This window comes from Eretmochelys imbricata, chromosome 3 (assembly GCF_965152235.1).
Source record: "Eretmochelys imbricata isolate rEreImb1 chromosome 3, rEreImb1.hap1, whole genome shotgun sequence".
NCBI classification, from domain to species: Eukaryota; Metazoa; Chordata; order Testudines; family Cheloniidae; genus Eretmochelys; species Eretmochelys imbricata.
In genome coordinates, this window is record NC_135574.1 from 119292435 (window position 1) to 119307509 (window position 15075).

At 40.9% G+C, this 15075-nt stretch overlaps 1 protein-coding gene across 6 annotated transcripts in view; it reads left to right on the top strand.

The window, feature by feature from the left end:
• The window catches only part of ZDHHC14 (zDHHC palmitoyltransferase 14), a 150731-nt gene that overhangs the window by 113467 nt on the left and 22189 nt on the right, over positions 1 to 15075 (top strand). For all 6 annotated transcript variants that reach the window (XM_077813259.1, XM_077813261.1, XM_077813263.1 and 3 more), the window contains 2 exons: positions 4227 to 4275; positions 13637 to 13739. In XM_077813259.1, coding sequence (XP_077669385.1) covers positions 4227 to 4275; positions 13637 to 13739 — 152 coding nt within the window. The remainder of the gene's footprint in view (positions 1 to 4226; positions 4276 to 13636; positions 13740 to 15075) is intronic.

Consider the following 15075-nt stretch of genomic DNA (forward strand, 5'->3'; position numbering starts at 1 on the left):
TAATATATTTTAAAATCTGACTTATCTGAGAGTATAAATCCTCTGCAGTTACGAGTTGATTCCCCTTTCCTTCCTGCAGATGGGGTTCTTTTTTTGCACACTGAAATCACTCAAGTATTTGATCTCCAACATGGCAGTTGAATTTACCAATTGACCATCACTTTACAGTGGTCGCTATTGAAAAAAAAATCAATATTTACTACAGTGGTGGTAATTACATTAAAATTGGGGCAGAGGGTTTCACACTATATGCTTGAACAGCACATAACACACTGTAGATGTTGCAAATATTGGGCTGTAAACATTAAATGCTGACTTCTGTAAAGATACCATCTGTGCAGGATTCTTGCTGTGGGGTCTCATTACCCTAGCATGAGACAGCAAAACCTCCCGAAAGCTTGTTTGGTCCCCAGGTAACCTCCACGCTGCTGATTGATTGCTACCCAGGTTCTTTAACCTCAGCTTTTGGGTGTATCCAGTCATTTCTTGACTGCAGTCTTCGAAAGAGCTCTCTGCAAAAGTTGTATCTAACTGCAGCCGCAACTCTTGAGCTCCCTTGGTGCCTATCCTGCTTCAGGTATTCTTTGTGTCTTCTTTTTTTTCTTTTTTCTTTTGGTGGGGTGGGGGGGTAATCCTGCAATTGTTTAGCTGCTGCTTGCCAATAAGTGCTGATAGAGGAGAAGTCTCCAGGAATCTCAGTTCCCTAATCCCTGTCTTTGTATTTGGCATTGAGTGCTTCAGTGCTTCGCTTAAGTGCCTCTGTGCTTTGGTGTTTTCAAATCTTCAGTTCATTTCCTTGAGACTTTGGTCTTTGTGCAGTGATTTGGAATTGATTCAGCTTCAAAGATACTTCCCTCTGTTTCCCTTTCAGGCTGTTTCTCCACTACCTCATCCCTTTGGCAGCAAGGCAGACCACTCAACAGCTCAGAAAAAAACCTTCCTATCCAAGGACAATATCCAAGACAATGCCAGTTTTCCAGAAAGGATATGCAAGGAATAACAGGTGACAGTTTGGCCATGCTACAATTGTTGAGTTTCATGGCCACAACTGTAGCTGTAAAATCTATGGTATATCTGCACAAAACACTATCTCTAGTGTACTCTGAGAGTCCAGTGAATCCAAGCATCACCATTTTACATTAGATCCAGAGACCTCCAGGCCTACCTGATACTCCAGAAACAGTCGTCAACTAGAAAATGGAATCTGAATCCAAAATCATCCGATCCAAATAGCAGTGACCTCTGATGTTTTTCCCCAGGGATGGGGACCGTATGCAGGAACTTGAACTCCCCAAGAGCAACAACTGCACATCAGTGTTCGACCAGCAAGGGAGGGTTCTGAATTTGATGAAGATCTTTAGAGACTTGATATCTCTCATGATGATTCTGATTCAAATGGCAAATCAGGCTATTATGTTTTATATAAACAAGCAAGCATAAGGTTGTCTCTCTGGAAGCCCTTCCAATGAGAGAGAGGGCTCTGTAAGAAATTCCTTAGTAGATATTTTAGAGCCTCATAAGTGGTCTCCTGGATCAGGAAGTACTGAATCAGATCTTTCGTGACAGTGTTACACTAGATGTTGTTCTCTTCATCATTCACCCCAATGAGAAACCACTCATCTTTTACTCGGGACACTGAGAAGGCATTACATTAACAAAAGATACTTATTTTTCCATCCACTGAGGAAGGAGGTTCCTGTGTGCCTCTCCACAAGTCTGGCCAAATCCAGATGAGATAAATACTTGATCCTAGTAGCTTCATACTATCACAGTCAGGTTCTCAGATCTTTTGCAGATGGCCAAAGCAGGTTCCACCAGGATCAGAGTCCTAGCCGTGACTGATCTCTCAGAATCATGACACTTTACTCCATCCCAGTCTGGGAGCTCTGTGTGTGACGGCTTGATTGCTGGCAAGAGCACAGTAGGATTAGAGTTTTCGAGCCAATGATTTGAGTTCTCTTACCCTCGTGGAACCTGTCTAAGAGAAGGACTTAATATTGAAAGTTATATAGGTTTTCAAAAACTGCTTGATTACCTTCTTCTCCTGTATGAATCTAACTTAAACATTAACTCCATTTGAGTTCGTTTATTAGCAACCCATCATGAGCTAGTCAAAGGTGTCTCTTCAGCCATTTGTTGTATGGTTCTTGGTGGACTGATTCTTTTGAAACCTTTATTTAAAAAGCTGCTGGTGTTATGAAATATTAATGTGCTCCTGGAAAGCTCTTTTTGAGCCACTCAGTACCTGTGAGTTCAAGTTTCTGATGTGGAAGGTTATTTTCCTAGTGCTAGTGACTATCTCACAGTGAGCTAACTTCAAGTTCTTGTGACTGATCAATCTTTACCAAAATCTTAAAAGAATAAAGAGCTGTGGACTCATCTGAGATGCCTTTGCAAGGTAGTTATGGAGTTCCACCTTAATGAGCTAACTTATCTTGACAATATTTTCCCCAGCCTTCCCTGCCTACCTCATGAAAGATTTCATTATGGGCATATGCAAAGTAGTCAAATGGTCCTTATTCCATACATTTACAAAGCACAGAAGCAATCTTGCCTCAGTCTCTCAATCCAGCAGAACCTCCCGTGCAGTCCAACTTTCTAGCAGTTTTGTAACTTTGGGGGTATGTCCCTTGAGTTGGCCAAATTTGTGAAGCTTGTTTTGTCTTTTTTATTCATCCTACAGGCTGTCATTTTTGCACCCTCTTTTGGAGGGACGCTGTCTTACCCTTAAGTATACTTTTAAAAAGAAAACATACATTAGCATCTTTGGCTTTGTTCTTTCTGCCTGCTGTAATTATTTAATGATGCTCTTTTTCTTTCTGACATCCACTTGCGCTGTTTTCTTTCCAGGAGTGAGAATTCTATACAGATAGTATCTTTGGAGAAGAGAAAATTACTTACTTAGTAATTCTGCTTCTCTGAAGTCATCATCTTGCAGGATTCTTGCTCAACCACATATATCCACTCAGTTTCAGAGAGGAAAACCTTTTCAATATAGACTTTATCTTCGTATTCATTCAACTTTTTTTTTTAGGCATTAACCTTTCAGCCATTTTGTTTTTGTGATTGACTTATTTGGTTTGAGGAGCCTTCACTTTGTGGTAAGTCAGGAAGTGACTAGAGGTGTATGACCACCAACAGGGAGTGTTGTTCACACACCTACCTGCTACTGGTGTCCTTAAGGGCCTGAAACCTGGGAGAAGTTGTGCTGTGAAACTAAGACCCAAGTGTGAGAATACTGGGGGAAAAAGTCAAGAATGAAAAATATAAGGCAAGTCATTTTTCCTTTATTTTGATAGCGACCACTGTAAACCACTAGTCTGGCCCATGGAAATGGTGTCTCCTAAAAAAGATAGTCATCATCAAGATTTTTTCCCCCCATCAGATCCTCTTTGGCTAAGGAGGGAGAATTTTCTTCAAAGGGAAAATATTTAAAATGTATTAAATGAATAATGGTTAAATGATACAGTAGAATGCAAAGTTATTTATAATATGTGCAGCAGTAAGGGCCAGTCTATTCAGCCCTCTTCAGCCCCTGGGTATCAGTTCAGTGCATAGGGACTGGAAAGTGGACATATCTTCCCAATGTGGGGAATCCCCAGTGAGCATGGAGCTGGCATAGCAATCTCCTACACCATCCTTCCTGGAACCCTGGTGTAAGGAGTCTGCCTGGAGCATGCTGTTCTCTGGCTCTTCCCAGCTAGTGGATGTTGCCCTGGTGGCCATAGCCAGCCAGCATAAATTGGAGTAGCTCTCAAGATGCCCTAATTTAGAGAGGGGTCAGGAGGAGGTGTAGAACTGGCCCAAGGATCAGAGATCTGTATTTGGCTCATTTGCACATACTTGCCTGGCTGCACCCAGAGTAAGCTAGGGGCAGCGGAAAATCTGGGCCATAGCAGGTGTATATCTTATAGGATTTCCAAGTCAAAAAGTAGCTAACAATCTTTTCTTTTCCATATTAGGATAGAAAAGAACTGAGGGATAATTAGAAATCTTATTAATGCAAAACGGTGCAGACATCAGTCTGGTATTACTGAGAAATACCCTGCAGATGTTAGATCTGATTATAACTCTGCCACTTTTTTGTTGATACTACTTTCAAAATACAATTATGCAACTGATCTTCAGGCGCCTATTGTTTTTGATCTGTGGATGTGATCTATGATGAAAGCAGCCTATACTGAAAATTCTAACTCATTTGTAAAATTTGGTTTTTGTTTCCACAGGATCACAGCAAACAGGATTCTTAAATGCCCTCAAGGACAGTCCAGCAAGATATCCTTTCATTAAAATGTGCTGTAGATTTTGTTACATAAATATTAAGGAAGAAATTATATGATAAATGTATCCGGGTTGTTTTTGGGGTTTTTTTTGCTGTTGTTGGATGCATGGAATTGAGACTTTCTCAAGAAAGGTTTCACCAGTTGCTCTAGTATTGCTACATCATTTCTCATTTAGTGTTGCACGTAGAGAAGAGAAGAGGTCTTTTTTTTTTTTTTATTTTGCATCTTTTGGGGGTATATTCTATTCTAGGTAAATGTATGTAATGTCCATTTAACATTTATTGAAGTCACACACACATTTCAAGAGATAATTGTACGCATTTGCTGAGTAATAATCCACTCTCATGAGAGGAAAATATTTATTTGGAATTTATTGACTTTGGTGGGATAGAAAAAGTCAATTATAAAATACAAAAGCAAAAATATTAAGTGGCACCAAACAATCCAGTATTTCCAAAGTATACTTATGCTGATAATTTTGTCAGTCCTTTAGGACACAGTAAAATCTGTCCTAGGTATCATTAATTCAAGTAGCTAGTTGTTTGTTAGATTCCCTCACCTGCTCCCACCATCCCCCACTACCTGTAGCTCAAGGCATGTCTACGCAGCCCTGCAGTTTGGACTATGAGGGTGCAAATAGCAATATGCACTGAAGGAAAGCTGGCTGTATTTTAAAGAAGCCTTATTGAGGGCACAGGAAGAATAACAAATATGGCAGGTGACCAGTTTGGCTTAACAGTGAAATCTTCGGTGAGCTTAAACACAAAAAGGAAGCTTACAAGAAGTGGAAACGTGGACAGATGGCTAGGGAGGAGTATAAAAATATTTCTTGAGCATGCAGGGGTGTAATCAGGAAGGCCAAAACACAACTGGAGTTGCAGCTAGTAAGGGATGTGAAGGGTAACAAGAAGGGTTTCTACAGGTATGTTAGCAACAAGAAAAAGGTCAGGGAAAGTGTAGGACCCTTAATGAATGGGGGACGCAACCTAGTGAACAGATGATGTGGAAAAAGCTGAAGTACTCAATGCTTTTTTTGCCTCTGTGTTCACAGACAAGGTCAGCTCCCAGACTGCTGTCCTGGGCAACACAGTATGGGGAGGAGGTGAGCAGCCCTCAGTGGTGAAAGAACAGGTTAAGGACTATTTAGAAAAGCTGGACATGCACAACTCCATGGGTCCAGATCTAATGCATTCGAGGGTGCTGAGGCAAATTGGCTGATGTGATTGCAGAGCCATTGGCATTATCTTTGAAAACTCGTGGCAATTGGGGGAGGTCCTGGATGATTGGAAAAAGGCAAATATAGTGCCCATCTTTAAAAAAGGGAAGAAGGAGAACCCAGGGAACTACAGCCTCACCTCAGTCCCTGGAAAAATCATGGAGCAGGTCCTCAAGGAAACCATTTTGAAACTTGAAACTTGAAACACTTGGAGGAGAGGAAGGTGATCAGGAACAGTCAACAGGGACTCACCAAGGGCAAGTCATGCCTGACTAATCTAATTGCCCTCTATTATGAGATAACTGGCTCTGTGGATATGGAGAAAGCAGTGGATGTGATATATCTTGACTTTAGCAAAGCTTTTGATATGGTCTTGCACAGTATTCTTGCCAGCAAGTTAAAAAAGTATGGATTGGATGAATGGACTATAAGGTGGATAGAAATCTGGCTAGATATCTGGCTTAACGGGTAGTGGTCAACGGCTCGATGTCTATTTGGCAGCCGGTATCAAGCGGAGTGCCCCAGGGGTCGGTCCTGGGGCCGGTTTTGTTGAACATCTTTATTAACTATCTGGATGATGGGATGGATTGCACCCTCAGCAAGATGACACTAAGCTTGGGGGAGAGGTAGATACACTGGAGGGTAGGGATAGGGTCCAGAGTGACCTAGACAAATTGGAGGATTGGGCCAAAAGAAGTCTGATCAGGTCCCGCAAGGTCAGGAATCCCATGCACTGCTACAGGCTGGGGACTGACTGGCTAAGTAGCAGTTCTACAGAAAAGGACCTGGGGATTACAGTGGATAAGAAGCTGGATATGAGTAAACAGTGTGCCCTTGTTGCCAAGGAGGCTAACAGCTTATTGGGCCTCATTAGTAGGAGCATTGCCAGCAGATTGAGGGAAGTGATTATTCCCCTCTATTCGGCACTGGTGAGGCCACATCTGCAGTTTTGTGTCCAGTTTTGGACCTCCCACTACAGAAAGGATGTGGACAAATTGGAGAGAGTCCAGTGGACAGCAATGAAAATGGTCAGGGGGCTGGGGCATGTGACTTACGAGGAGAGGCTGAGGGAACTGGGCTTGTTTAGTCTGCAGAAGAGAAGAGTGAGGGGGGATGTGATAGCAGCCTTCAACTACCTGAAGGGGGGTTCCAAAGAGGATGGAGCTCAGCTGTTCTCAGTGGTGGCAGATGACAGAACAAGGAGCAATGGTCTCAAGTTGCAGTGGGGGAGGTGTAGGTTGGATATTAGGAAACGCTATTTCACTGGGAGGGTGGTGAAGCACTGGAATGGGTTATCTAGGGAGGTGGTGGAATCTCCATCCTTAGAGGTTTTTAAGGCCAGGCTTGACAAAGCCCTGAATGGGATGATTTAGTTGGGGTTGGTCCTGCTTTGAGCAGGGGTTGGACTCACTAGATAACCTCCTAAGGTCTCTTCCAACCCTAATCTTCTATGATTCTATGACTTCTGCTCCCAGTTGAGAACAGCTAACACAGGGGTTCTCAAACTGGGGGTTGTGACCCTCAGGGGATCACAAGGTGATTACGTGGGGGTCACAAGCTGTCAGTTCTGTGGTGCTGGCAGCCTCGAGCCCCCATTGAATTAAATTACCCCCAGCATTGTTAATTTATAAGGGGGGCTCACGCTCAGAGGTTTGCTGTATGAAAAGGGTCACCAATACAAAAAGTTTGAAAACCACTCTGAGCTAACAGACGGAAAAGGCTGGGGAGCTGCCATAACTTCTACTTGACTTCCTGCTTAAATTCCTGTGGGACTATAGCTCTTCCAACTCCCCACTAATATGTGTGGATGGCTGATATATAGATATGTGAAACTATTTGCATCACTCACAAAGCCAGTGCAAAAATCATTCCTTACACTGGCTCTGCAAAAGCAAAACCGTTTTACTGTTTTGCCTTAGAACACTTGCTCTTGTGCACAAAACTAGATTTTTGCCCAGAAGTACACAAAAATGGCGATTTTGCCTATTAAAAACAAAAAACCAACCATACCACACGCACCACCTGGGATGGTTTTGTGGAAAAACGTCAGCTTATTAATTGGCAAAATTACAATTTTTGCTAAAGAAATATGTAAAGGGCAGAAGTAACAAGATTTCACCCCGAGTGTTGTCACCTGTATATTCCTAAAACATCAAGTTTGCTAAATTCTGTAGACATAACTTCTGATGTGTTCATTGATTTGTGTGTTTGTGATGTAGAATCATTGAGCCATAACCTCCTTTTTAAGCAAGGCCACAGTTTTTAGGAAGCACAAACAAGCAATCTATCCTGAATAGCACAACAATAACTTCCACATAAAAGAATGACAAATCACTTCTAATAGTGGATTAGTCTTTCAGTTCTCTCAAAATGGAAAAAGCTTTCAATTGTTCTTAAATCAAAAGGTAATTGATCCCACACTTGTGGATCCTTGTACAGGAACAATAGGCTTTTTATTCATAATTTGCATTCAAAGTCATGCCAGTTTGAGAGGCTCAATAGAGCATTTTGTAGAAGCAGCTCCTTTAGAATGTGACATGTTGGACAGTTTAGTGGGTTGGTTGCAATTCCTCACAATACAAAATGAAATTGCATCAACAGTACTGGGAATTTTGTTTTGCAGCAAGACAATTTGTGAAGAGAGAGCCTTGCTTTTCAGCTGATGCCTCACTAACAATGCTGTGTGGCAAACCGAGTTTTACGGGTCTCTAGTTGTAGTAGACCATATTACTGTACTCAATAGCTGAGCCTTGTTGCTGTGTATTCAACAACTATGTATAAATCAATTATCTTTTTAATAACTAATGAGCTTCCATTTTATTTGCACATCTTGATGAACAGGGAGTTAAATACATAGCTCCCTACTACTAAACTGAGGGTACATCTTTTGTACTATGCCTTTGTTTTCCTCACAATTCCTACATTTTCATCTAAGCACCTCTTACTTAAGTGAATTAACTTTATTCCTTTTACTATAAATGTAAAGGGACAAATTCCAAAACACTTACCTTGAATCAAAAAACCTATTATGGAAGCTCACACTCAGTGAGTCCTCCAGCACAAGCCTCAGCAGTTCACTCCTGCTTAAAAAGCGTGAAGTGAGGAGCTAACGGAGTATGCCCAGAACAGTAGGTCTCTTTCCCTCCCTCGGGAGCCCTCACAGGTGCAGATAGTGTAGCCTATCAGAATGACCTAATGCTTCCCTGCCTCACTCAGGTGCTGTGAACATAAATTCATCCATGTATTTAAGTTTCTCAAACTGCATGGTGATAACCTTAGAAAAGCTTCTACAAGAATATCCACAATATGAGATCCTGTAAAGCAGTTTGCTTAATTAAGTATCACTAACAGTGCCCTGTTAATAGGGGAATGTTCTATAATTAGTCCCATCCCAATAGGTTGCGCTGCGGGATGCAGTGCTCCAAAATTTTCCATACACTTGATAAATCACCAGGTATAAAATGGTCTCGGAAGGGAGTGCTTATGTACATTTAGCCACTGACCCTATAGACTCTAGCACCTGGCTTGCTGAAAAGTGCTCGCATACATGGTTAACAGGAAAGGATTATTCACAAGGGCTGGCAGAAAGAAAATATTGGTTGAAAATATCTTAGGTACAAAAACATTAAGGAGTCCGGTGGTACCTTAAAAACTAACAGATTTATTTAGGCATAAGCTTTCGTGGGTAAAAACCTACTTCTTCAGATGCATGGAGTGAAAATTACAGGTACAGGCATAAATATATTGGCACATGAAGAGAAGGGAGTTACCTTTCAAGTGAAAAACCAGTGTTGTCAAGCCCAATTCAGTCAAGGTGGATGTGGTCCAATCCCAATAATTGATGGGGAGGTGTCAATAACAAGAGAGGAAAAATTGCTTTTGTAGTGAGGCAGCCACTCCCAGTCCCTAATCAAGCCCAAATTAATGGTATTAAATTTGCAAATGAATTGTAGCTTAGCAGTTTCTCTTTGAAGTCTGTTTTTGAAATTCTTTTGTTGAAGGATGGCTACTTTTAAATCTGTTATTGAATGTCCAGGGAGATTGAAGTGTTCTCCTACTGGCTTTTGTATGTTACCATTCCTGATGTCTGATTTGTGTCCATTTATTCTTTTACTTAGAGACTGTCCGGTTTGGCCAGTGTACATGTGCCAGCAATGCCCCATCTCCCATGATGGCATATGTCACATTAGCAGATGTGCAGATGAATGAGCCCCTGATGGTGTGGCTGATGCAGTTGGGTCATAGAATCATAGAATCATAGAATATCAGGGTTGGAAGGGACCCCTGAAGGTCATCTAGTCCAACCCCCTGCTCGAAGCAGGACCAATTCCCAGTTATATCATCCCAGCCAGGGCTTTGTCAAGCCTGACCTTAAAAACTTCCAAGGAAGGAGATTCCACCACCTCCCTAGGCAACGCATTCCAGTGTTTCACCACCCTCTTAGTGAAAAAGTTTTTCCTAATATCCAATCTAAACCTCCCCCACTGCAACTTGAGGCCATTACTCCTCGTTCTGTCATCTGCTACCATTGAGAACAGTCTAGAACCATCCTCTCTGGAACCCCCTTTCAGGTAGTTGAAAGCAGCTATCAAATCCCCCCTCATTCTTCTCTTCTGCAGGCTAAACAATCCCAGCTCCCTCAGCCTCTCCTCATAAGTCATGTGTTCTAGACCCCTAATCATTTTTGTTGCCCTTCGCTGGACTCTCTCCAATTTATCCACATCCTTCTTGTAGTGTGGGGCCCAAAACTGGACACAGTACTCCAGATGAGGCCTCACCAGTGTCGAATAGAGGGGGACGATCACGTCCCTCGATCTGCTCGCTATGCCCCTACTTATACATCCCAAAATGCCATTGGCCTTCTTGGCAACAAGGGCACACTGCTGACTCATATCCAGCTTCTCGTCCACTGTCACCCCTAGGTCCTTTTCCGCAGAACTGCTGCCTAGCCATTCGGTCCCTAGTCTGTAGCGGTGCATTGGATTCTTCCGTCCTAAGTGCAGGACCCTGCACTTATCCTTATTGAACCTCATCAGATTTCTTTTGGCCCAATCCTCTAATTTGTCTAGGTCCTTCTGTATCCTATCCCTCCCCTCCAGCGTATCTACCACTCCTCCCAGTTTAGTATCGTCCGCAAATTTGCTGAGAGTGCAATCCACACCATCCTCCAGATCATTTATGAAGATATTGAACAAAACCGGCCCCAGGACTGACCCCTGGGGCACTCCACTTGACACCGGCTGCCAACTAGACATGGAGCCATTGATCACTACCCGTTGAGCCCGACAATCTAGCCAGCTTTCTACCCACCCTATAGTAGGTCCTCTGATGGTGTCGCTAGAGTAGATATGGGGACAGAGTAGGCAACAGAGTATGTTACAGGGATTGGTTCCTAGTGTTTCTGTGGTGTGGTGTGTAGTTGCTGGTGAGTATTTGCTTCAGATTGGGGGCTGTCTGTAAGCGAGGACTGGCCTGCCTTCCAAGGTCTGTGAGAGTGAGGGATTGTTTTCCAGTATAGGTTGTGTTTTTGTGGATACAGACTAACATGGCTATCCCTCTGATATCTTAGGTACAATGGCTTAGTTCTTAGTTGAAATAAAAGATAAACCTTTTTTCTTACCTCTGTCCTAAGGGGGCAGTCAACTATAAGGGTAGGAGGGTAACTGGTCTTCCTCAGACCTGATATCTGGGGTGTCTTTTCTAGTCCAGCCTGTCTCAGAGGACAGTTTAAATATTGATCAGTAGATCCCACTAGACAATGTTCATTTGTGTCATCAGCAGTTTCACTTAAGAGCTCTACCACGCTGTCCTGCAGCAGTCAACTTTAGGGGGGTGACTTCTGCCTCCTGTTTGCAGGTTCTTCTGTCTGTATCCTGCTGCTGCCAAACTCCTGCCAGGCTCTCTGTGCCTAAGCCTTCTTGTCCTAGTTCACAGGCTGCCTGCTGCTGTGTCTACGGCTTGGTCCCCAGTGCAAGCTCCTTTCCTGCTCATCTGTGACCTTTCAAATCACCCCTGAGGGAGAGGAAGAAAAGTAGCAAACCTGCTGCTCAGAAATTCATCATGGTTCTTCTATCCATCCTGTTTCTACAAGAGATAGTTCTAAAGAGTGACATATAAATGTTTTATACCCTAAGCAAAACTAATGAATTGTTGGCTCATTTCCATTTCTGCTTGGCTTTGATAGTTTCTGCCATTTAAACTAAGTTGTGTTAGAGCAAAGTTGTTACCAGTGGCTAATGGGCATTATAATGACTTTGCAAATTTAGCAATATTTTAAGAGGTTTTTATGCAGTTGTGTAATGTATAGTTCCCATGTTTATTGGATCACAGCAATGTTATGGTGCTTGACTGTTAAATAATACCCTGAATATGTTTGTTGTAATTTTTAAATGGTAAAAGACCAGGGCATTCCTGGTATTGCTTTTTCTGGCTTCTTTATTTTCATAGTGCTAAGGGGTCATGCATATTTCTCTTTCTCTTGTGTAGACAGGTGTTGATGAGGATGTGAGTGGTGCATTTTGTGGCCTGTTTGTGAATATTTTGAGAAACAGTTGTTTTGGAAAATGACTTGTATAGATTAATTGTCATCATGTTCTTTTCCAATTGCCATATTCCTTATTAATTTATTATATATTTTGGTAGGAGACAATGCTTTTTTTCTTCTTTGGTATATATAGACTATCAAACATAAATATATTAATATAGAGTAGGATGAGAGTTCCAAGTTCCTAGCTATTGTACATAAACTGAAATAAATAGCAATTGAAAGGATAGACGTGGTCTTTTGGTTGTAGTAGCTTGCTGTCTTACTGAGATAAACAAGGTTTAGGAGCAAAGTATGATACCTTGACATTGAGATTATGTCTTTTAGTCAGAGTTAAAGGATATTGTAAGCTGCACTGCACAGCACCCAATGTTGACCAATTTAATAGGAACATAGATGTTGGCCCTAAAAAAGGCTAGTTACTGATTTTTGGGGGTTGTAGTTAAGGTAAAAAGGCCTCTGCAGAAGGAAGAGAGGGAAGGTAGGTTGGAAAGAAAAAGAGGAAAAATTAATAAGATCAAAGCTTAAAAATAATATTGAGGCACAGTTGACTGAATGGTGAAATATCTTGCTTATGTTCATTCTGTAGTAATGAATAAAAGGTTTTCGGTACTTTTCAGTGCATTGTTTCCAGTAGGAAAATTCACAAAGGTAAAAGTTGTAAACAGGCCTTGCAAATTCCACAGTCACTTGCTTATGGCAAGTGTGTGTGTGTGTGTTTGTAACAGAGCAGTGAATGTAATCATGATGGTAATGGAGAGCAAGTGGAATTTGTAGCATACCTGGGCTAATACATTGTCATTATGATTTTGTAGGACATGTATAATCAGTATCTCTGCTTCAGTTACAGAGGACAGACAGCATGGTCTACTACAGTGATACTCAGACCTCAGTGGTTCAGGAGCCAAATTAGCAATCCACATTACCCAAAAAAGCTACACAAGTGTGAATTAATTGTTTCATTTACTATAATACTATATATTCATATTGAAACAGTATGATGAGGAAATATTTAGTTTATATATATTATTCCCACAAGAAATGACTGACCAAATATTATTTTATCAACTACACTTGGTTAATAACATAGTAAAAGTATTCTGATTGGTTAATAATTAAATCACAGTGTTTTAATATCGTGTGCTGCAAAGAGCCTCAGGAGGCACATTAAAGAGCTGCTTGCAAGTCTCATTCTGAGTCTCACTGGTCTAATAGATTTTACGTGTGACTGGAAGCCAGAAACTTCTAAACTGTTCTTATTTATTTGAATTATTGTAGCTCCTAGAAGCCCTAATCATGGGCCACCACCCCTTGTGCTAGGTGCTATGTAAACACAGTTCTAATCTCATCTTTGTCACTGACTCATTGTGTGGTTTTGAGTAAAGTCATGGAATGAAGCTCTCTGTCTGTAAGTGAAACTGTACTTCCATTTACTTACATACTTTCCTAATACGGGTGTTGTGAAGATTACTCATCATATGTTTGTGCAGAATTCAAAGTTCAGTACTTTAAAGACACAAATCACTATGTGAGTGCTATTATTAATTATTATTAGATTTCATACAAATTTGTACTTCCTTGACTTTTAATCACTGTGCTGGAAGCTGTCGTGTGTTTTTTTTCTGTTTGGTCTATTGTTGGTCTCTCAGGTTTTCATACATATTTGATCAGCTCCAATCAAACAACAAATGAAGATGTAAGTTCTTGACTTCATGGTGTAATTGCATACCTGTTTTCATTTAGTAAATATTAAAAGATTGTTAACTTTCATTGTCTGTATTTTCAGTTTCCTTTCTGTAGATCTTACTGAGTTTCCCCGCCTCCCTTCCCCCGCCCCAAAAACCTATCTGCATATTGGTATGCGTGTCTTGGTGAGGAAGGAGGTGATAGGGCACCATGACCTGGTAACAGTGATGCAGTGACCACAGTTTTAGCGATTCATTAGGTGTTTAGTGCATTCTACCCCTAGTTCTAAAAACTTCAGAATTCTTTCTCGTAGTATGAAGCTTTGCTTTTTAATAACTATATGTGATGATAAACATCCTCCTTAAACTTGCAGGGTAGTTTTAATCCTTTTTGACATTAGATGGGAAAATATTGATTGGGTTATAACTAGAATTGTCAATCGCAGTTAACTCACGCAATTAACTCAAAAACATTAATCGTGATTAAAAAATTAATTGCGATTCATCGCACTTAATAACAATAGAATACCAGTTGAAATTTAATAAATACTTTTGGATGTTTTTCTACATTTTCAATGTTGATTTCAATTACAACACAGAATACAAAGTGCTCAGTGATCACTTTATATTATTATTTTTATTACAAATATTTGCACTGTAAAAATAACAAAACAGTATTTTTCAATTCACCTCATACAAGTACTGTAATGCAATCTATTTATCATGAAAGTGTAACTTACAAATATAGATTTTTTTTGTAACATAACTGCACTCAAAAACAAAACAATGTAAAACTTTAGAGCCTGCAAGTCCATTCAGCCCTTCTTATTCTTCCAATCGCTAAGACAAACAAGTTTGTTTACATTGACGGGAGATACTGCCTGCTTCTTATTTACAATGTCACCTGAAAGTGAGAACAGGCGTTCGCATGGCACTTTTGTAGCCCGCGTTGCAAGGTATTTACATTCCAGATATGCCAAACATTCATATGCCCCTTCATGCTTCAGCCACCATTCCAGAGGACATGCTTCCATGCTGATGATGTTCATTAAAAAAATAATGCGTCAATTAAATTTGTTAGGTTTAGAGTAGCAGCCATGTTAGTCTGTATCCACAAAAAGAACAGGAGGACTTATGGCACCTTAGACACTAACAAATTTATTAGAGCATAAGCTTTCATGGGCTACAGCCCACTTTATCGGATGCATAGAATGGAACATATAGTAAGAAAATATATATCCAACTTCTCTGTATGTATACATATATCTTCTTACTATATATTCCATTCTATGCATCCGATGAAGTGGGCTGTAGCCCACGAAAGCTTATGCTCTGATAAATTCGTTA